We start from the raw sequence: 23,682 nt of genomic DNA on the forward strand, positions 1-23,682 counted from the left end.
AAAAAAAATGCTGTAAAAGTTGAATATTTTAAAAAAGTATAAATAATATGAAAAGAAAAATAATAGCACACATGTCCATAAAAAAGCTGCCCATTTTGATATACGAATTGTTGAAATAGCACAAAGTATGAAGGAGTAATTAGATAGCGGAAAAGGGAAGATGAAGTCAGAATACAGAAAAATAAAGATTTGAAGAACAATAGTGCATTCAGCATTCACACTAATAAAAAAACAACACGTAATTTCATTGGTCTACTCAGTTTGATTGACAGGACAGATTATCAAAGGGGCAGAGTTTTTACTTCCATCATTATCACATGGACTAAAGTATGGGTGTAGTTTGTCAGTGAAGCAGCAGCCAGTGAAGGAGTAGATGAGAGCTACAGCATCTACGTCATAAAAGGAGACCAGACCCTCCTCATAATCCACAAACACCCCCACCTTCTCAGGACCGGACCTCAGACTAAGATCAACTGGGGGGTCAGCACCAGCTATGTACTCATTTCCATCACTCAACCATATCGTCCAGTAACCGTCCTGAGGAGTCAGTGTGATGAATCCCTTCCTGTCAGTCGACTTTCTGGCCACTCCCACAATCCATTCAGTTTTTCCTTTGACCTGAACCTCAAAGTAAAATCTGCCTGAAGAGAAACTCTGTTTTCCTAAGACACAGAGATAATAAGAAATTCTCTCTGGGTTGTCTGGGAGTTTCTTCTCTTCATCACCTTGATGAACTCGTTTTCCATCATCAGACAGGATGAGCCAGGGATTCGCTGTATCAGAATCCAGAGTCACATCCACTGCAAACTGCTGGATCCTCTTCATCTGCATCATCAGATTCAGCTTTGTCTTCGTCATCTTCTCCATCTGTCCACGGAGCGTCTCCTCCAGCTGAGACACAGCTCTCACCACAGTCCCCTCATATGATGGAGGACAGACTCTGACCTGTGTCCAGTCCTTGGTGGGTGCAGCAGCTTTCAGGGATGGGAAGCTTTGGAGGAGGTGGAGGTGGTCTTCAGAGAGTGAGAGCTGCTCCACCTCAGTGCTTCTCTTCTCCAGCTCAGAGATTTCCTGTTCCAGCTCTGTGATGAAGTCTTCAGCCTGTTTCTCTGAGCTTTTCTGTTTCTCTTCGATCTCCTTGATGAGCTGCTTCAGGCCTCTGTCAACAGACTCCTTCAGAGCAGTGAAGACCTCAACACCTTCTGCTTTCTCTCTGTCTGCAGCAGCTTTACTGATCTTCACTGACTGTTTCATCTCCTCAATCTTCAGTCGTCTCTTCTGGATCATCTGCTGAGTTTCAGCCTCTGTCTTCTGCAGCTCTGCCTTCTTTCCTTCATATTCTTCTCTCAGAGGAACAAACTCATGAGTCTTGTGGTCTAAAACAGAGCAGAGCGTGCAGACACATGTCTGGTCGGTCTGACAGAACAGCTCCAGAGGTTTATCGTGCTTCCTACACATCCTGTCCTCCAGGTTCTCCACAGGCTCCATCAGCTGATGTCTCCTCAGACGTGACACTGTCAGATGAGGCTCCAGGTGAGTCTCACAGTAGGAGGCCAGACACACCAGGCAGGACTTCAGGGCCTTCAGTCTGGTTCCAGTGCAGACGTCACAGGGAACTTCTCCTGGTTTGGAAACTTGTTGCTCTGAGCTGCTGCTGCTGGTTTTCTGTTGAGCTTCACGTCTGAACTGAGCCACCATCTCAGAGATGAACCTGTTGATCTTCAACTCAGGTCTCACATTGAAAACCTCTTTACACATTGGACACTGATATGGTACATTAACGTCCCAGTGCTGAGTGATGCAGCTCTGACAGAAGTTGTGTCCACATGATGCGGTGACCGGATCAGTGAAGACATCCAGACAGATGGAGCACAGGAACTGATCTTCAGACCTCAGGTGACCAGCAGCAGACATGTCTACACACTGAGGGAGGGAAAACAAACACATTAGTTTAAAATAATGTTCTGTTTCTTTAAGACTCTGGTTCAGCTGTAGCAAGTGATAACTTGACGGCTCTAAAACCTGCCATGTTGATGTGTTTATTTCCCTTAAAGGGATATTCCAGCATAAGTTCAACCCATGGTCCAACACACCGTAACACCGAGTTAGAGATGAAGTCTGCTAACCGCTAGCTTCTCTAGTTGTAGCAACTTTAGCAATGACCGCACCATAACAAATAGCGCAGTCAGAAAGTTGCTGCATAACGTATAACTGGAGGAGAGTAGGTGAGTTGTTTTGTAGAAACCAGGCAAAGCTAACAGGTGTTTGATGCCTCCTATTATGGGATGGGACCCTGTTTGTACTGTTGATGACGTTTGGTGCTGTTCTGAGCATTATTTGTAAGTGGCTTTTTGATCGGTTGTGTGTACGATGGCTGGTAGTCAACTCTCTCCACTGTGTGTGTGTGTCTATGTGACCATGTCGTTCCTTCCAGGTGTGTGTGTACTCAGTCTGAGCAGAAAGGTAAACTTGACTTGTAGTGGAAAAAGTGGTCAGTCAGCTTTTATCAGCTAAAATGGGCCCATTAACAAGTGTGGGTAACGTAGATTCATCCACATTATTATGAGACTTTTTTATTGTCGCAGAATTTTTCGTTCTGCCGATGGAGAAACTCCTCGTTGTCCCTTTAACAGATGTTTGATGCCTCGTATTATGGGCTGGAACCCAGTTTGTACTGTTGATGATGTTTGGTGCTGTTCTGAGCATTATTTGTGGTTATAAGTGGCTTTTTGATCAGTGGATAGTGGATCCGTATACTGCACTGTTTGTTATGGTGCGGTCATTGCTAACGTTGCTACAACTAGAGAAGCTAGCGGTTAGCAGACTTGGGCGCATGACGTCTGTCCGACTACCCATTTCTCCGACCACCCATTTCTCCGACTCCGACCATACATTTCTTTATTTTTGCGTCATCAGTCCGACCTCCCACTTCTCCGACTTAAGTAGCCCTAACCCTTAACCTTACCCTAAACCTAACCTCAACACTGTAGAATGGGTAGTCGGAGAAATGAGCCGTCGGACTTGTGGGCAGTCGGACTGACGTATGCTCCCCAGCAGACTTCATCTCTCGAGGGGGGGTCTAATTACGGTGCGTTGGACCATGGGTTAAGCTTATGCCGAAATATCCCTTTAAGTTCAACATGGATCCGTCTTCAATTAATTTCTTCTTCTCTAATGGGTGATGGTTGGTTATCTTTTCTGTACTTATGTAAAAGACCCCACGGCAAGACCAGTGGGTAATAATTCATCTTCTTCATTCTTCTTCGGCTCTAAAACCAGGAATCCGGTGAAGTGGAGAGAGAAGCTGAGAGTTACAAAAGTCCTGAGCAGAGACACAGAGACAGTTTAAAGTGGACTATATTGTCTCTGTGGACAAACAGCCTCAGGTCTGTTGTGAGCCAGTTCACTAGAGTCAGTGTGACATGAAGTTGAGATGAAGCTCAGTGTTAAAGCTTCTGATCGCAGTTTCCCTCTGAGCCTTTCAAGGACTGAAATGAACCAAAGAGGAATGTGACACCAACAACAAGTGCAGCCACGTTCCTCAGTACTGCTCCCTCATCGTTACACAGGTCTAATTATCACTTTACTTGTTTTTGTCAAACCGCATCATGCAACAGTTGTGTCATGTGACCTTTGCTGACATTCTTCAGATGTCAAGTGTTTATGTACCATCCATGCTTGTCATGTTACTATGCAAATGGATTGTGGGAAATCCCCTTAGGCAAAGTCTTCTTTAAAGGATAATTGCTTTTTTTTTTTTTACAATCTGGACCTCATTTCTATCATAAAATCCGATCATTTCCTCACCCAGATAACTTTGGTGTCATTACAAGTCGTTGTGATGAAATGAGCTCCAGCCGAGAGCCGCGTATATCCGTATAATGGAGTCTACAGGGCAGCAGAATGCAGCCTCTAAATAACACATTATCTGCAGAGAAACTCCTTCATTTCACCAATATTTAGTTATGATAGGCTAGTGCTATTCCCCTCTGAGTCCAGGGTTAGCTGTTATCAACATCTGGGGTCTGTAGGTTGACCTACTGACCTCTGACCTGGATGATGTCATCTCTGAGCACCACGCTGCACGGCTTGTTGCTACCGCTAATGCTACGGTTCTTTTCTGCGTGTTTCCGACTTGTCAGAACAAAATGAGCAGCTGGATGAAGTTCAGCTTCCACAGGCTTCCTCTCCTCAACTTGTACTCACTAAAGCTCCGGCTACTTCGGGTCCATTTTTATGGACCCGAATGCCGAAGTGGAATGATTATTATCAGAATGAGCCGGGCAGCCCTCAGAGATGACATCATCCAGGTCAGAGGTCAGCAGGTCAACCTACAGACCCCGGATGTTGATAACAGCTAACCCCGGACTCACAGGGGAATAGCACTAGCCTAACTAAATATTGGTGAAATTAAGGAGTTTCTCTGCAGATAATGTGTTATTTAGAGGCTGCATTGCACTGCCCCATGTTCTCAGATTGTAAAAACGGTAATTATCCTTTAAACTTACCTGGGAGAGCAGCAGACGATCTCACAGTGGACTAAACCCTCACACACCTCAAAGTCTGTGAGTGCAGATGAGACTGGGTTAGTGAATATAATGAGCTGTACTCACCAGAGACTCTGTTGACTGATGGACTCACTTTCACTGACTTCACTCGTCTCACTCGTCGATCTCTCGCACTTGACTTTTAACTTGTGAGATGTTGAAGCTGGTTCCTCTGGTTCCTGTGTTGCTCCTCCTCCTCCCCCTCCCACTGCAGCTCTGTGTGTCTTAAGGGCTTTTATTGTGAAACAGCGTTTACTCAGGTGCACCTGACAGGTGGGAGGAGTCAGGTGTGTGAGTGACAGCTGCTGTTTATCTGCTGATGTTCCAGCAGCAGTGGTCGAGACAATTTTAGACAAATAATTTAGGCAGTTCTGAACAACAAGAGACAGAATAGGAAAACAACAAGAATATCTACTCACAACAATCATCTTGCTGACCTTAGGGGGAGTGGCTATCCTCTGGAAAAAGAAATATGATTCTGTGATGAAAGTAGTTAGAGTGGATGTAGATTGGGCTATTGGAATAGAGATAAATTGCAATGACACAAAGTTTATTATTTTGAATATTTTTACACCCTACGAGTGATATCAAAATGAGGGTGAATTCCTCAATAGATTAGCCTTTGTTAGCTCCTTTATCCAAGATAATTCCTCCAGCTGCATCTGTGTTTTGGGAGGATGAATGCAGATATTTCTGACGAGAAATCTCTGTTGTCTGTTTGCAAGATATTTAATACAATTTTGTACTGATGGAGGCTTAACCCTCTCAAGCAAAGTGCTTTTGCCTGAAATCTGCTTTAGTTACATCAGTGAAGCATTGCACACAACTTCATGGTTGGACCATTGTGTTTGTACTTCTGATGCACATTCCTCCTCGGAAGCCATGGAAATGTACTATGATTATGCCATTGCCAATCACATACCCTTTTCTATATCTTTGAATGTGGAAAATTTCCCAATGGTGTCTACTGTGGGAAATAACACAAATACAGGTAAACTGGAGTGGAGTAAATTAACTAAGAATTCAATGAATACAATAAATCATGTGGAGCTGATAAGATAACTGCTGAACATCTAAAATATGCAAGCAAAAAACTTTGTATCTTACTTGCTATCTGCCTGACAGGTTTACTCAGTCATGGAATCCTGCCTAACTCTATGCTGTCTGATTTATTAGTGTCTGTTAAAAACAAAGCAGGCAACGAAAAAACAGTTTGGAGAACTACGGGCCAATTGCATTAGCCAGTATATTATCAAAAGTTGTGGAGAAAAATCCTCCTCAATAGGCTGGAAGAGTAGGATTTAATCACAAGTGACAACCAGTTTGGTTTTACTGTAAACAGAAACATGACACATCACTGACTTGAAATACATTTTAGACAAATATAACAGACAGAACTCAACAATATTTATATGTGGGGCGGTGCGTGGCGCAGTGGTTAAAGCGGCCGCCCCATGTAGAGGCTACAGTCCTCAATGCAGGTGTCCCCGGTTCGAATCCCGCGTCAGGCAGACCTTTCCTACATGTCATTCCCCCTCTCTCTGCCTCCCCCTTTCCTGTCTGTCTCACTGTGTGCTATAATAAAGGCAAAAAGCCAAAAAAATATACTTAAAAAAAACCAAAACAATATTTATGTGTTGCCTCCAAGGCCTTTGACCGCATCAATCATGAAAAGTTGTTTAATAAATTGCGTGTCAGAGGGGTCCCCACATGGATTTTAAGAATTCCTGTCTTCTGGTATGCTCATCAGACCTTTCAGATAAAATGGAGAAATTCTTTCCGAGTCGGTAATGGGGTGAGACAGGGTGGAATATTGTCCCCTTTTCTTTTCAATGTATATATGGATGACTTGTCACAGCAACTGAATGTATGTAATACAGGGTGTGTGGTTGGCTCTATGTTAATTAATCACCTTTTGTATGCTGATGATTTAGTAATTTTTTGCCCGTATAGTGCTGGCTTACAACAGTCAGAAAAAATCTGATGTTTAACAATGCCTCTCTTACATTATGTTTTCAAAAATTCAGTTTTTTCTGATATTTGCCAAACTTCATCGACCACAACTCTAAATTACTGTCCATTTTTTTCAGGAAGATTGAAAACGTATTCATCAAGAATTGGATGGTTTATGTTTACAGTCAAATGTTTCCATGCACTAGAGGCTCAGTTCTTCAAATATCAAAAATCCGGGTGGTAACTTTGTGGAAGACGGTCTGACGATGCAGTCCCAGCTAATTTGGTGTCAACTTTGTGGTCGTCTCACTTGTTGAGAAAGAAAAAAAAGAAAAAGAAAATATGCTGTCCATCTGATCCTGAGAAGAATTTTGTCAAAATTTTGAATTATTTTTAAACTGTTGTTAATCAGAAACTGTTGAAGATATCAATAAGCTGAATTATAGAGGAATAGCCAAAAGTCGTGTGAACGTTTTAAAGGTTGAATGAAGTCTGTAGCTGAAAGTATGCTGAAGTAGTTGAAGTTCAAAGAGGCTGAGATGTTGAAGCCCCTGCTCATCAAATGCAATACACGCCCATTATGAATTTGAAATTTGTCAAAAGTGATAATAGATTTTAAACTGTCATACATCAGAAACTGTTGAAGATATCAATAAGATGAGTAATAGTTGAATTCTTGCAACATTTGTGAACATTTTGGAAGTTGAATGAAGTCTGTAGCTGAAAGTATGCTGAAGTAGTTGAAGTTCAAAGAAGCAGAAGATTTGAAGACTTTTCCCATTCATTCTTAATGAGAAAAGAAATGCTGTAAAAGTTGAATATTTTGAAAAGTATAAATAATATGAAAAGAAAAATAATAGCACACATGTCCATAAAAAAGCTGCACATTTATATATATGAATATGAATTGTTAAAATAGCACAAAGTACGAAGGAGTAGTTAGATACCGGAAAAAGGAAGAATGCGGAAAAATAAAGATCTGAAGAACAATAGTGAGCATAAACTGTGAGAGAAGAAAGGTTGAATAAGTTTTACAGTTTCTGGAAAAAACAGAGTGATGGATAATTTGTACTGAGTTTGAATGTACAAAAGTTTCTTAAAGCAGAAGTAAGTGATATATTTGTGTTAATATAAGTCTTAAATAGTTATATCTTCCGACAGCAATCACTTACATAGAGTGTTTGGACTGAAACACGGGTCTCTCAGTCCCTCTGCTCTGCTCTGAGCCGAAGAGAAAACATTTATCGTATCCTACAGTTTTTATCCAATGAGGAGAGAGAACGGCATGCAGGGCTGTGTGTGCAGCCAAGGGACGCCGTGAATGTGGTGACGTAGCGACGAGGACTGTTATGGTGCGTTCAAGGAAACTCGTATTTTTCCGACCGTGAAGTGGTACCAGTTCGATCTGGTACGAGTTCACCGGTCGGAAGTTACGAGTGGCCGTTATAGTGACTTTCACCGGTAAAACAGGTCGGAAAAACACGAGTGGGTTGCCTGGAACGCTACAAAGTCGTAAATTGTGACTTGAAGCTGTAATTTACGATTTCAAAAGCCTGCCTGGAACGCAGCATTAGCGAAAACGACCGGACCACTTACTTCTGCTTTAAGTACTGTGGCGACATTGGGGCTAAATTTAGACACTAACATGATATAATGGTAACACTTTACTTGACGCCTATCTCTATAATGCATTATAACCATACTTATAAGGAGTTATAATGCAGTTATAGCACTGTATAACTACAGTTATAAACACTCATAAATGATCATAATGCTTTATAACAATAATCATAACACACTATAAAGCATTTTATCATGACTTATAAGGTCAGGTTTTATAAGTAAGGGATAATGTATAGTTCGGAGGTTGTTATGGAGAAATAAACCCCGACAGGTTGTATGGAACCCCGACGCGAAGCGGAGGGGTTCCATACAACCTGAAGGGGTTTATTTCTCCATAACAACCGACCAACTATACATTATCCCGCTTAGAACACGGCCTACAACTAAATCATTCAATAATGTAACACAAAATAATGATAAAAAGAGATTTTATTCATGTAAAATTAGACCGTTGCTCGGGACGCCGCTCTGACCAGCGCAGCACAGAAAAGAGAAACTATGCAGGATATTTACTTTATGTTTCATTTTTACCGTCATTAAATAGCTTCGGACTAATAGTGATGTTAGATAAACGACTTGTAACCTGTTACAGGGAGAGTGGAGGCTCCTAAGTTATTTCCACATCGTGGCTGAAAAGTAAACTTGCATCAGAACTTCTGACCGTGTCACAGCTCCTCTCCTCTCTGTAGCTCCGCGACACAAACGCACCCCATAATCTCTTGTTTATGACAGGTACGACTACACAAAATACATCGTAACGTGTATGGTAATCCATCGACCCACTGATTGATTATCAAAGGCTTCAAATGCACGAACGGGAGGAGGCTCAGCAAAACAGCGGCCGTGACCGGACATGCAGAGTCGGCCGTTGCTATGGAGTTCCTAGCAACGGTCCGCTCAGCGGTGGTCTATCGAGAAATAAACACCGCAGAATATTGGTGATTGACCAATCAGAATCGAGTATTCAAGAGAGCCGTGTTCTAATACGTTATAATTGTTAGTAACTCACTGACGATGCCCACATTGATAATGCATTATGAATAATTGTCTTATAAATGTGTATAACTATCATTATAAGCACTCATAAATTATCATAAGACTTTACAACAATAAGCATAACACATTATAGAGCATTATAACTCTATTATAATATTTGACCTTATAAGCCATTATAAAATGCTCTATAATGTGTTAAGCTTATTGTTATAAAGCCTTATGGTAATTTATGAGTGTTTATAATGATAGTTATACACGTTTATAGGCCAATTATAACACATTATAACTATATTAATAATGCATTATCGATGTGGGCATTGTCAGCCAGTTACTAACAATTTTATTATAAAACCAATTTATTATAAAACCTGACCTTTTAAGTCATGATAAAATGCTTTATAGTGTGTTATGATTATTGTTATAAAGCATTATGATCATTTATGAGTGTTTATAACTATAGTTATACAGTGCTATAACTGCATTATAACTCCTTATAAGTATGGTTATAATGAGTTATAGAGATAGGCGTCAAGTAAAGTGTTACCGATATAATAATAATTGAATCTGCTCTGTTGTGTAAACATTGGTCTTCATCAGGATTTAGTTGTTTGTGTGTGTGTGAATTAGTGACATCATTAAAACTGTAGGAATGAATGATGCGTTCAGGGACATCGTGTTTACGTCTGTTTATTGTTGCAGCACAAAGAAAACAGGAAGTGTCAGAAGCCCCGCCCCACCGCCACTGACTGACAGGTGACACCACAGCACATGTTGCTATGTTACAGCATGTGTCTCTGTCCTGTTGCCGTGGAGATCAGGTCAGGTGTGAGGACAGGACGTTACTTCATCGGAGAGAAGGGACACGGGAACATGAGCTTGTTCTGCTGAGAGTCGAGGTGGGTGACGCTGCTCCTGACTGGGATGGATAATCACAAATCAATACTCAAATCAATAATCAACAAATTCACAGAAATTCACTCTGACATCACGGCGGCGTCTCATCTGTGAGCGGAGCCTCACCTGCAGCCACCACTCTGGCATCAGTGTGAGACTGACGTCGCAGTGCAGCGCGGTGGTCGGCGCTCTCGAACCACCAGAGGGCGTGAACTGTCCACACACACACAAATACACACATTTCTTCCAAACATTTCCAAACATTATGATTATATCACTATATTTTGATATTAACATCTTTCAAATATGTATCTTTATTTTTAAGTCTAAACACGTCTACGGCCTTACCAGGCAGCCTCACAACATTTTTCATTTGTACTTCTCAGGTTCATCAATACATTCCACTAGACAAACCAATAACCTATAAATACCTTTGTATCATACATCTTGTGGACAGTTTTCAATAAGATACCATGGAGCCCAGTTATGGAACAAAAATATGCATTTATTTATTTATTCATTGTCTTTACCCAGATTCAAATCGAGACTAAAAAAAGCTCTGATCAAAACATTGTTGCATATGATACTGACTTTTTGTAAAACCTTGTAATCTGTTTTGTTTTTTGGTTCGTTTGTTCCCATTCTTATTTGTGTATGTATATTGTTTATATTTTTTCTCTTTTTTTATTTATTTTTAAATTATTCTTTTTTCTCTTTTATTTCATTCTATTTTGTATTATTTTGTTTATAATGCTACTCAAGATATATTAATGTTTCTTTTGTTTGTTTTGCTTTGTTATTTGTGCAATTGCTTTTATAGGTGAGGTTTAAATATAAGCCCGTAGTGGGTTTCTACCTCACCCGCACATTTTGTTTGCTTTTATTGTTGCTTTTATAATCGTGCAAATAAACATATAAATAAACACTGTTAGAGTGGGCGGGGCCACCGGGGACAGGAAGTGAGTCATCACCTCAGCGTCTCACCTCTGTTCTGGGGACCAAACTCTCCGTGGAAAGCTCCCACCAGCTTCCCGTGTCCCGGGGCATCACGGGAGGTGACGGCGGCCTGGAAGGCCTCGCCCCAGACGGCCGGACCCCCCGGGCGCATCTGGTACGACACCAGCTCGTACACACCTGAAACACACACCTGGGGTCAGAGCAGAGGCTGAGCACCGATGCTGTGACTATAGGGGTTATGGTGAGAGGAGGACCTGAATAAATGTTGAACCAGAACAGAGCCAGTCTATTGACGAGCCTTGCCACTCTCCATTAGCCCCATTGTATCGAACTTGGTTGCAGTTCCACCAGAATTCCACTAGGAGTGCTCGCGGGCGAGTGCAGAATGAATGGGGCCCTATGGAGCTAGAAGGCTAAATTGTCCCTTTCACCTGGTAATAGTCAAAAAATCGCAAATATTGTTGTATTTTCTGCAAGATCAATATGGATTATAGGTTAAAAGTGAAATTGTTGAGAAGTTTTGTCCTTTCGATTTCCTACAGGTTGGGCTGTTGTTGCCCATAAAACGCTAGCATTCTGCTAATGAATGCTGATTGGTCAGTGACGGACTTGCGACTATTTACGACCAGAGATCCCACCAGATGACACAATAGCTGTAAAACGGGCGAAAAGCTGTTTTATTTCCTTCTGTAACGCTGTTATTATGCACTTTATTAACTTTTAATATTTTTTCAAGCGAGAAAGTAACTGTTTAGTCCCCCAATATGCGGTCAGTTTATCCAAATGACGGCTGTTTAGAAGTCTGCTCCGATGTTTTCGGAGAAGTGAAGCTCCACCTGTGGAGCAATGACCGGGACATCACAGTGGCAGCAGCCGGTCTGCTGACGTGCTCGGTCGGCCTACCTCTGTCGTCGATCCCGGCGGAGAAAACGGCCGCTAATTAACTTACCCGTAGGTTTTTAGAGGTTTACCACCGGCTGGTTAAATTCTTTTTAGGAGATAAATGTTGGTCTCATTGATGAAATCTAACAATTGTAGCAGTAGCATTAGTTCATAGTTTGAATGAAAAGTGAAGCTTCATGTGTGTATTGGACAGAGAGCAGTGCTGCCTGGGGGCTCTGTAGCCTACGTTCACCACATTTACATACATAAATAAATGTTTTACAATGAACCGATCGTCTGCATTAAATGTTTTTTTTTTTTATTATTATGTTATATTATATAACATGGTTACGGTCCGCGGTTCTGTAGACGGGCTGGATGGGCTGTCATTGTGCTCTGAGGTGACTCAGAAATTACCGTAAAGCAGCACCTCTTGTCTGTGATGTCATCATGTTTTTTGAACAGCTTTTTAGAACAGAAAAGTGAACTTAAAAAATCCAATATTCAGCCAAGTGCATTTTATTGCTTTCCCCTTTTGATAATAATATTCAAATTACTTGACAAAAAATTATTTCCAGAGAAAAGTGGATTTTTAGGGGTGTATCCCCATTGACTCCCATTCATTCTGCACTCGCCTGCGAGCACCCCCACATGGACAGAGACGTGTTCCGAAAACCCGGAAGTTGGACGAGAGTGGCACTTCTCCTCAATATAGAGAGCCTAAGCGGAAGCAGGAAGTAACGGTCACCATGGGACCTCAACTCTGAAAAACTCGCCATTCAAATGAACGGGACTGAAAATTTTATTTCGTGATCCGTTTGAATTGCGCCATGAGAAAAAAACATGTCCTCTACCTGTTTAAAACATCACGTTTCATCCTGAGAAATCAGCAGTTTGTTGTAAAACTATTGTAAAATAAAATTCAGAAGAATCTGTAAGCAGAAAGACTACAAGTCGCGTAGGTGACGTCACAGACCAAATGCCGCCCTTTCCCGTGCCAGTTGGTGACGTATTTTTTGTGGGACACAGTCAGATCTGTAGTCCGTAGAGCGGTCTTCACACTAAATACATTCTTCTGTTGCCGTTTTATGATAAACGGCTGATTTCTCGGCATGAAACGTGTTGTTTTAAACAGGTAGAGGACATATTTTTTTCTCATGGCGTAATTCAAACGGATCACGAAATAAAATTTTCAGTCTCATTCATTTGAATGGTGAGTTTTTCAGAGTTGAGGTCCCATGACGCCGTTACTTCCTGCTAGCTTCCGCTTAGGCTCTCTATTAGAAATTCTCTGACCAGAATCAGAATCGGCCTTAATTGACCTATGGCTAAGCCCCGCCCCCTCCACTCACTCGGACAAACAGTCAACATTGGGTGACAGTTGCTATGGCAGCTAGGAGACATTTCACAGGAGGCAATTGATGATTTTTGGAGACAGAAAGATTGTTATTGATATTGTAGCGTCCGACCCGACGTAACTACAACAACATAACACAAACTTATCTGACAGCTCTCACTTCTTCCTCTGCTCCCACACACACACACACACACACACACAGGCCCCTCAGTTTCTCATCCAACCACCCTACCTGCCCGTACACATTCAGTCAGTGAGAAATCACAGAACTTAAACACTTAAACATCATAACAACAACATTACTGCGCCCAGCCTCTCGGGACACCTAAAAATAAAAATGAATGAAAACTGACTAACTGCAATGCATTTCAATGGACGTGGAAGCAGAGAATGTCCGAGTGTATGGGCTAGCTATGCGCACTGTGATTGGCTCATTGTGTTTGGGGGCGTGGCTTAGCCATAGGTCAATTGTCACTATACAGAAGTAATCGACCCGTCCGTACATATACAACATACAATACATACAATAAGACAGACATAACAGGATGACTGGGCGGTAAGAAGGGGGAGGAAAAGGGGAGAAACAAGAGGAGAGGGGAGGAGAAAAAAAGCAGCTCCCAGACTATGCTCCTGTGGGGGAGTACAGTGTGGGACCGGGGAAAAAAGCCTCAGCAAAATAGGCACATATGAGCACAATTGAACTCAAAACATACATAAGCCTGGAGAGTTGCTTCGTCTAGCCTCTCAATCAGAGCCTCAGTTCGCAGGATGTCATCGCGATAACACAGCAGGTTGCCATGGAGACGTCCTTGATCGGGTCCCAGACAGAGTCAACAATCAACAGGTGTCCATGAAGGGAGGAATAGGAATACAGAGCGTCTCACTGCAGCGATCTCCTGGGGAAGGTGTTCCAGCAGCGACCTTGGCCAAGGCCGGAATGCAGATTAGATTCTGGTTGTTTTGGTTAGGGCGAGTAGTCGCATTCCAATAGACAAGACTTACTCTGTTTGTCCATTCTTGTCTCCAAATCGATCCATTCGCCTTTGCAAAGATGTTTTCCATATTGCGGTTCATAATCACAGTCTGAGTGCTAACAGCTCTGCCCACTCTATCAATCATGTCGGGCAGCTTCATGGGGCTTTGGACTGCTGTCACCGTCTTCCGAATTTTCCGATACACCAGGGCAATGCCTAATCCGATCATCAGATAGCCTGTTATCATGGTTCCGAATATGTAGAAATCCTCGATGTCTGTCGGGGTTCGATACTTTGTAGCGATGGAGGGAAAGATGATGGCCCAGTCGGCAAACTTTTGTTGGGTGATTTTCTTTTTATTACACCAAAAAAACCCAAAATACTCACAGGTGGCAAAGTAAAAAAAAAAACCAGCAGGAATATTTACAACAAGATGGAGGCAAAAGATATGTACAAGAATCAGGCAGCAAGTCTACATGCTCCTCAGCCGAACACCCCTTCAAGTGAGCTGAGCTCTCTTTAAATACCCCCTTGGCCCCTCCCCCGGGCAAACCAATTAACAAAGCACAGGGGTTAAGAAACATAAACTGGGAAAAATACACAAAACTTACAGAACCCCTTTAAATCAAACCCCAGTACTGTGGCACTAATAACCCCTCATATGGCTGCGCCACTTTTCCCCCAGAACACATAAATTAACAATACTTTATAACAATTAACCACATATGGTTTAGTCCGTGGTCACCTGACCCAAGGTAGCGCGCCACAGTGCGCTACTTATGACGTGGACCGGAACTGCCTCGGTTCGGCCAGTGCATAGATATATATAAGAACTAGATGACTCACCCGCAGCTGTTTCCCAATGACAAAGCGTAGCCAGTACGACGGCCATCTTGGGACGGGCAACTCTCTCCCTCAGAGCATTAAGCCTCTGCTGCATGTTCTGCTATAATGACCATAACTTGCTCAGTTTTTGTCCGATTTCAAAACGGTTTGATTTTTATGAACGTCTATGCAGTTATGATGCAGCATATTTAGAATCACGGATAATTTTAATAATGTATTTTTTTTTGTAAAAGTAACATTATAGTGACATTATGCAAATAGTTAAAGTAATAGCTACATACTGATTTATTTTTCACAGAGTTATGAATCGTTTTTTTAGTGCAGATGACCGGATCACCATCTACTGCACTGTAACTGCAGCCAGAGTCAGAGACAGTTGCCCGTCCTCATATGGCCGACTGTGAGCTACGCCTGCCTGTAGTCCGATCCACCCCCTTGGGCCAGTGAACCCGAGTCAGACCTCCGCAGCAACAGCGGGTGAGCGTGTGTGTAGGTGTGCGTATGTATGTGTCACGTAGGCGCCGAGTGTGCACCCTCGACGACCCACGGTGGGGAGAACAGAGTTCAGGGCACGGGAAAAGTTTATGTCACCGCTGGACCGCGAGATGCGGCCGGCGGGGAACAATTTATAAGGGGCTTGGCTCCGCCGGAACAATGAGGGCGCAGCGCGCGCCCCGACCATAGACTGTAAAAAGAATGGACGTAGCGTCCGTGACGTCACCCATTGGTTTTGAGGAGTCTGTTTTGTGCCGCTACTACGGGGGTTTGAGCCGCGCCATGTTGGATTCTACTTGCCATATTTGGAGCGGTGCGGCCGTTGGCCGGCCGAGAGCCCGCCCACTGGCCTCGAAGCAGCGGTCTCCGGACCTGTCACTCAACGGTTCTGCGCCCTAATTGGCCAGAACTTTAAACCTAATAATAGTAAAACGGTAGAGTTTTAAAAAAATTCACCCCCCTCAGAGTGTGTGCGGGGGTAGAAACTATCGGTTGAGACCAAAAAAATAAAATGTACCAGGCTGTAAATATGTTTTTTTAAGCTGTAAAATCGGCTATTTTAACATGGGGCTCAATTGGAGTTGCTCCCTTCTGGAGCCAGCCCCCAGAGGAAGCCGGGGGGATTGCAGTTTTTTGAACGCGGAAGTGAGCTTCACTTCTCAGACCGACAACTGCCCCCTTGGCCCCGACACCGGCACTCTCTGGGAGAGAGAGCGCGCCGGTCAGGGAATGACGGGGCGTTCAAAGGCGCTCCGTCACAATGTCCTTAACGGAAAGAATCGTCAGGCACACGACCCTCCACTTCTCCCACAAATCCATCATGTAACCACCGGCGAACGAAACGTCAGGGCAGACAGGTTCCCCCAAACCCGAACCCGAGCTTCTTGTCGAGAAAATTCTGTCAATTGCGTTGAGAGACCAGTTGACCAATTCCATGATTTAAATTTAGAGAGCAATGCGGAGAGAGGCTCCCAAAGTTCGAGGCAAGACAGCAGCTGCGTAGGCACGGGTGGGCGTGTTTGACAGTTTGCACCAGTTATTGGACTATCATGACCAAATAGCCCGCGTGCAAATACGCACCTGCGCTCTAACAGCCACCGGGGTCCGACCTCATTCAGCATATTAAACGACCGGGCGATTAGGTGTGTACCATAGTCTTGCACAGAAGAAAAAGTGTTTGTTTTTTTAACACCGTTTCACTGGCTCTCACCTCAGTCAGTCCCTCCTCCTGCTCTCTCTCTCGCATGCAGACGCACGCATGCGCACACACACACAGGTCGCGCTGGACTGCTAATAGACAAAGATAAATGTGCTTATTGTACAGTGTTGAAATTACCGCGATCAACCCCGTGGGAAAAAAAAGTAGGCTAGTTTTGTTCCAGTGGTCTTACAGTGACTAAATAATGTAAATAATAGCCTAGGTTATTTTATGTCATAGTTAGAGCCCTGATTATTTTTCCCCTAATCCGCAAGACCTAAAAGAACAGCTATATAACATTTAAAAACAACTTCATAATATTTTTCTGTGTGTTTACCATATCGGTGAAATTAATTTTCCGTTTTTTATTCTCCCCTCTATATTTGGTCATATCAATTTTCATATGACACCACCACAGCATGCATATTCTTAAAGTTCAGGCTGTTTTGAAAATAAATGATGCACTGTAGTTATTATGTAAGCTACAAGATGCGTTTCAGCCCTCTGGTAGCCTACTGTTATGTAGACTATAAACTGTCAATCTCCTGGTAATAGTTGCTGCCCACCCACTTTAAAGGGATAGTAGCATTTTTTTAAAGTGGGGTTGTATGATCTACAAATAGCCCCTAAGTACTTTAATTGCAGTAGAAGACTCTCTGCACTCCTCCCGTTAGCAACGCCAGCCCATAGCCCTGCCCAGACATTTACAACATACATTGTTGTGAATGGACCCAAAGAAACGGAACTATTTTCGCAGCCTAAAAGAGGTTTTACCTGAAAAAAAAAACACAGTTCCATTGTTCGCTATAATATAATTTTTTCCAGCCCCTCAAAGTGCAGGAAAAACACAGTTTTTATTTGGACCTAACCAACTCACGTATCCCTCCGGCCCAGGGTTAGCGCCCACCGATCAGCAGTTGGTTAGCTCCAAATAAAAACTGCGTTTTTCCTGCACTTTGAGGGGCTGGAAAAAATTATATTATAGCGAACAATGGAACTGTGTATTATTTTTCAGGTAAAACCTCTTTTAGGCCTCGAAAAAAGGCAGTTTCTTTGGGTCCATTTACAACAATGTATGTTGTAAATGTCTGGGCAGGGCTATGGGCTGGCGTTGCTAACGGGAGGAGTGCAGAGAGTCTTCTACTGCAATTAAAGTACTTAGGAGCTATTTGTAGATCATACAACCCCACTTTAAAAAAAATGCTACTATCCCTTTAATGCATGCCCACCCACCAGCTGATTTCTGGCTACGCTACTGCAAGACAGGACGAGACGTGAGGAGCGAAGCAGGGAAGATAAGGTAGAGGGGAGAGAGGGAGAGATGCATCTGCCTTCGTTTCGAGCAGGAAGGAGAAAACTGTCCCTTTAAGTGCTGATGCTTCACAGGAAGGGGGCGGAGCTTACCGCCCTCTTGTGGCGGCGCCTCCAGGCGGCACCAGGGAACCAGGTAGGTGACCTCGTTGTCCTGAGACGTCAGCATCGGCATCGCCTTGGAGATGTAGTCTGAGATCCAGGTCGGGTCCTGAGCCAGCGCCGCCCGGACGCCGGCACGCTGAGAGTAGCTGTCTGTAAGGACAGAGGAGGACAGGTGAGACAGGTGAAGACAGAGAGACAGGTGAAGACAGGTGAAGACAGGTGAGGACAGGTGAGACAGGTGAGGACAGGTGAGACAGGTGAGACAGGTGAGGACAGGTGAGACAGGTGAGGACAGGTGAGGACAGGTGAGACAGGTGAGGACAGGGGAAGACAGGTGAGGACAGGTGAAGACAGGTGAGGACAGGGGAGACAGGTGATGACTGTAGTGGTAAATTTGAATATTCCTTTGTTTTAATCACTAAAGACGTCTCCACACCCTGCTTTCCCCTAAGGTATCAGATCTCCCTTTGTTTACTACCCATTTGTGTATTTTAATGTCTAAACCTTGTAATTGCATTCCAAGTTTCAGAGACACCCAACCTCTCACTTTGTCATGACATACTCAAACCCTTTTGTATTTTAAATTGCGTTGATTAGAGCTCTTAATCACACTTAGGATGTGGGTGCCGATACCTGTTGAAAACCTTTGTTAAACTCTGCTCTGAGCACTCCACCAGAGCTTTAAGATCTGTCTCAAGTGGAGATTGTAATATTCCTAAGCGTAGCTCTGCCTTTGCTCAATCTGCCTTTTCTTTTAAATCTGTCAAATCATGGAACAATCTCCCAACTAATCTGAAACTTTGTACAGACTTCAATGTTTTCTCCTGGGAAGTCAAACAATGGATCCTAAGAAACCAGTCATGTCAGCATTAATCATGAGCCTAAATTATTTTTAACCTTGGCAAAGTGTGAAGTATTTTAATAACTGTATGTTTCTTTCTGATATGAAATAGGCCTATGTCCTGAGTGTTTGTGATGTGTGAGAGGGTGTATTATGCACATGTGTATGGATGTTTAGAATGCTATATAAATTGATAATTCTTACCTTTCTATTGTTTTTACTTACCTGCCCAGGGACTACGGATGGAAAGTAGCTAGTAAGCTAAATCCGGTACAAGGCATCTCTTCTCATCTCGAGACTAATGTTATTTTGTACATTGTCCCTGATACAAATAAACTTATTAAACTAAAAAGACAAGAGTGTGAAAAGACATCCTGAGTAGGGGGCTGACCCCACAGCAGACAAAAGATGTACAGTAAACACACCCAAGGGGTGGGCTTTTCCTCAGGTATAAATGTTCAGATTTCCTGATGTTCAGGGTCTTTTCCTAACCATCACCCTCTCGGGTTGGAGCTGACCTTTCCTCGCAAGGACATAAAAACAATGTCGGCCGGCGAAGTCTCTATTTCATTATTCACCAACAGCAAACAGCTAAAAGTTTCCACAACAAGACAGAGAGACAGGTGAGGACAGATGAAGACAGGTGAAGACAGGATGTCCCCCTAGACAGAAGATGGACGTCCTCACCATACTTCCATATATGGAAGACCTGGTTGAGGCCTCCGTACTCGACGCTCCAGTAGCCAATCAGCTGCGAGTGGGCGGTGCGCAGGTGGATCTTCTCATTGGTCAGTTTGAGGAAGGCGGCGTTCTGGTCCGGACGGATGCAGTAGGTCCGGAACTCGTAGAAGGTTCTGTGGTCCTGCTGGGGGACGGAGGACAGCTGGACACAAGGCTGCAGACCGGAGAGACGACATCTCAAGAGGGAATAGGGTTTGGAGGATTTTGACAAGTTTAGGTAGGCTATCTCCAAGTCAGTGGTGTAGTCTATGTGATACTCAGGTATACTCAGTATACCCACTGAAAATGCATAAATACTTCAGTATACCCAGTACAGCAAAACTATCTAGCTAAAGTAAATGTCAATGGTTCTCAAAGTGGGAGGGTTGACAGAGTTCAAGGGGTCCACAACTTTTTTTTCTTAGATTTTTTTCACTTTTTTAATTAGCCTATTGTTTTAATATTTTTCCTTTTCTTTCTTTCTTTTTTTGAAATTTTACCACTTTTCCTAGAATTTTTTTGAGAAATTTTACCAGTTTCTTCTCAATTTTTATGTTCCACTTTTTACTATTTTTTTAAAAAGAAATTTTACCCATTTTACTTTATTGTTTAACCCCCTTTTTTGAGAAGTTTTACCACATTTTTCTATAATTACATTTTTTTTACCACTTTTTCAAGAATTCTTGAGTAATTTTACCAGTTTCTTCTAAATTAAAAACAAACAAACTTTTTGCTATTTACTATATACTATTTTTTTTTTAACTTTTTTACCACTTTTTTTATTATTATTGTTTGACTTTTTTAAAATTTAATTTTACCACTTTTAATAGTATTTCTTTGAGAAATTTTTACCAGTTTCTTCTAAAAAAACTGTCCTTTTTTTTTTTTTTTTTTTAGAAATTTTACCACTTTTTCTGAGAAATTTTACCAGATTTTTTGGTATACCAAAAGTTTGAAATTTTTTAGAAAAAGTGGTAAATTTTACCACTTTTTCTAAAGATTTTTAAACTTTTTGGTTTATTTTTTGTGAGAATTTTTACCACTATTTTCTAGAAATGTTTCAACTTTTTTTTGAGAAACTGTACCACTTTTTTCCTGAAATTTCTCTATAATCTTTCAAAAATGTACGCCTAATTTAAACGTACATTGATTGTTTGTGTATTTCTGGTGTTTGCTTCAAAATTTTGTGCAATGGGGGTTCGTGGTCTAATTTGTGTCAATTTTAGGGTCCTTGATATAAAAAAAATTGAGAACCATGATATACAGCGAACCACCACAAGCTCCAGGATGTGGAAAGAATTCTGCTGGAAAAATATATTTGGATTCTTTATTACTCCTGAAATTAAAAACAAATTCTTATCCATACAACAAGCATGCTGGAGACAGTGTGGGGAGCAGAAAGCAGGTCATACTCATATCTTCTGGGAATGTACTAAGGTAAAAAAAAAAAATACTGGAATGATGTATGGGTTGAATTTGGGAAAATACTGGGATACAAACTAATATAGCTATAACTAAATATTTGGTCAAAATACTTCAGTCACGAGGAAATGGTGTAGTGACGGCTCTCCCACTCTGAGGAACTGGTTGGACACAGTCCAGGAGATATACAATATGGAAAGACTCACATACAAACTGAGACTCCAACAAACGGAATTCAACACTAAATGGGACAAATGGACAACGTATAAATCTCACTGCAGAGACGCCACTGGAGACTTTGAATAAAGACAGATAAAAGATAAAAACATTGTAATGCCACAACAAAAGTCATGTATTACACAGCCGTGTCAGAGGGACACGGATGTTATTTTTCCTTAAAATTAAATAAAGAATGAGTTAAAAAAGAAAAAAGGAACTAATAAACGGGTCTGGATGATTTCATTAACAGCTGTTGCTGAGACATTAATAACTCAGAGTTGGAACTGACCCACGGACATCGCACACATCATCACCACCGTCACAGTCAGTCACCGTGGTGCGTTCAGGGAACTGGTTCCTGCAGGTTTTCCGTGCAGTGGCCCCTCAGCTGGTTAATCTTAAACTTCTCACTGGGATCAAAGAGCAGATCTTACCTGTCAGTGTGCGTGTGTGTGTGTTCTTGTCAGAGATGGACAGAGTACTCGACCCCAGTACTTGAGTAAGAGTACAAATACTACTGGTCAAAATGTACTCTGTTACAAGTAAAAGTAGCTCAGTCGACATGTTACTCGAGTAAGAGTAAAAAAGTACTTGCTTTTTAAAGGTACTTAAGTATCCAAAAGTACATGCTTTTAAATTTCCTTTAAGTAAAAACAAGAGTAAGAGTAAATTTCTCATTTTTCACATCAATGAATTACTATAATTTTTTCTAAATGAATTTAAGGACCTTTTAACTCTTGTTTCTGAGAATGAACTCTTTGAAAGCAGCTGCACTGATGTGCTGCTTTTAGGGGTTAAGGGTTTCCTTCTTTGACAAACACAGCTTGTGTCCAATAGGATTTTAGAAAAAAAAAAAAAAAAAGAGCAGACCTCAAAGTAACGAGTACTTTTCAGCCTTCCTAGAAATTAACTCGAGTAAAAGTAAAAATATTTGTCTTGGAAATGTATTCAAGTAAGAATAAGTACCAAAGAAATCTAATACTCAAGTAAAGTACAAATCCTCTGGATATGTACTTAGGTACAGTACTCAAGTGAATTTACTCTGTTACTGTCCACCACTGGTTCTTGTAGGCTACTTACTACTTGTGAGGACCGGTAAGAGTTTTTAACCAACAGAGTGAGGACATTTTTGGGAAGGACATTTTGGCCGGTCCTCACTTTTTTCCAAGGGCTGTTTGAGGGTTAAGACTTTAGGTCATAATTAGGTTTATATTAGGTTCAGAGTAATGGTTAAGGTTAGGCATTTGTTTCGGATGGTTAAGGTTAGGGGCTAGGAAATACATTATGTCACCGAGTGTCCTCACAAAGATAGCATTACAAGAATGTGTGTGTGCGTGCGTACGTGCGTGCGTGCATGCATGCAAGTTTACAGGTTGATATTAATGTAAAACTAGATTTCTAACAGTTGAACTGGGACTCACCTGAGCAGCAGCAGCAGCAGGTGAGGTGAGTGCAGCAGCTGATCCCAGAGCAGCAGCGGATCTCAGAGAGAAGTTGCAGAGCTTCAACATGTTGACAGCGGAGTGCAGTCAGGGAAGTGGCCGCAGCGCAGATCCTCCAGAGTCCAGAGTCCAGCTCCGCAGCGCCGGCTCAGACCAGATCCAGATCCAGGTGTCACCTCCTCACCTCTGTGTGGAGGAGCACGAGCCACCAGGATCGGCTTGTAAACAAACAAAGACACAAACAAACAAATAAATAAACAAAACGAACCAACATGGTTGTAAACACAACAGTCACATAAAAAGTCAAAGATGAAACTTTGATCTCGGTCCCTGGAGCCGCAGCGGAGTGAGACCTCGTGTCGTCACTCTTTTTTTTTTTTTTTTTTTCTCGTGTCGTCACTCTTTGATCACAGACTGGAGGAAGCTGTGACGTCACGGTGATCGTGTTTTACTTATTGATCACTGATATTTCATGTTGTTGTTGTTTTTTTTTTTAATCTCATTTTTATAATTTATTTATTTTATTAGACCCATTTATTTTAATTTATTCACTCATTAATTTTCTCATTTCTATATTTCTTATATACTATTATGTACTATATATTATTTATCTAAATATTTTGATAATATTTGTCCTTATATCATTTCGATGTGTGCCTGTCATGTCTTGGAATGTCTGTTGCTTTGTTTTTGTTGTTCCTTTTTCACTTGTTCATACTATTTGATGATAAATAACACAGCAATGCAGCAGTAAAAAGGAAAGACATACCTCATACCTCTGCTCAAAGTTTACTGCTGTTCAAATTACACATGATCTTAGAGCTAATTATTAGCTGGTTGCGATTTAAGGTGCCCTTAATGAGGACAGCATTAGGGATGAGGACCCTCTCCTACTTTGGG

At 42.0% G+C, this 23,682-nt stretch overlaps 2 protein-coding genes across 2 annotated transcripts; both read right to left on the bottom strand.

Moving 5' to 3' along the window:
- Positions 1–252: 252 nt before the first annotated feature.
- LOC146979280 (E3 ubiquitin-protein ligase TRIM21-like) lies at positions 253–1,914 on the bottom strand. Its single transcript, XM_085788680.1, has one exon. It carries the CDS (start codon positions 1,912–1,914, stop codon positions 253–255), a length of 1,662 nt encoding a protein of 553 aa, XP_085644806.1.
- Positions 1,915–9,790: 7,876 nt separating this feature from the next.
- Positions 9,791–23,026, bottom strand: nipsnap3a (nipsnap homolog 3A (C. elegans)). Its single transcript, XM_085788995.1, has 6 exons — positions 22,762–23,026; positions 19,667–19,874; positions 18,127–18,288; positions 10,998–11,147; positions 10,140–10,226; positions 9,791–10,035 (listed from the first exon to the last, which is right to left on the bottom strand). Exons 1-6 carry the CDS (start codon positions 22,849–22,851, stop codon positions 9,959–9,961), a joined length of 774 nt encoding a protein of 257 aa, XP_085645121.1. The 5' UTR covers positions 22,852–23,026; the 3' UTR covers positions 9,791–9,958.
- Positions 23,027–23,682: the final 656 nt, after the last annotated feature.

This window comes from Trachurus japonicus, chromosome 10 (genome assembly GCF_045865225.1).
Source record: "Trachurus japonicus isolate A0001 chromosome 10, Traja_1.0".
NCBI lineage: Eukaryota > Metazoa > Chordata > Actinopteri > Carangiformes > Carangidae > Trachurus > Trachurus japonicus.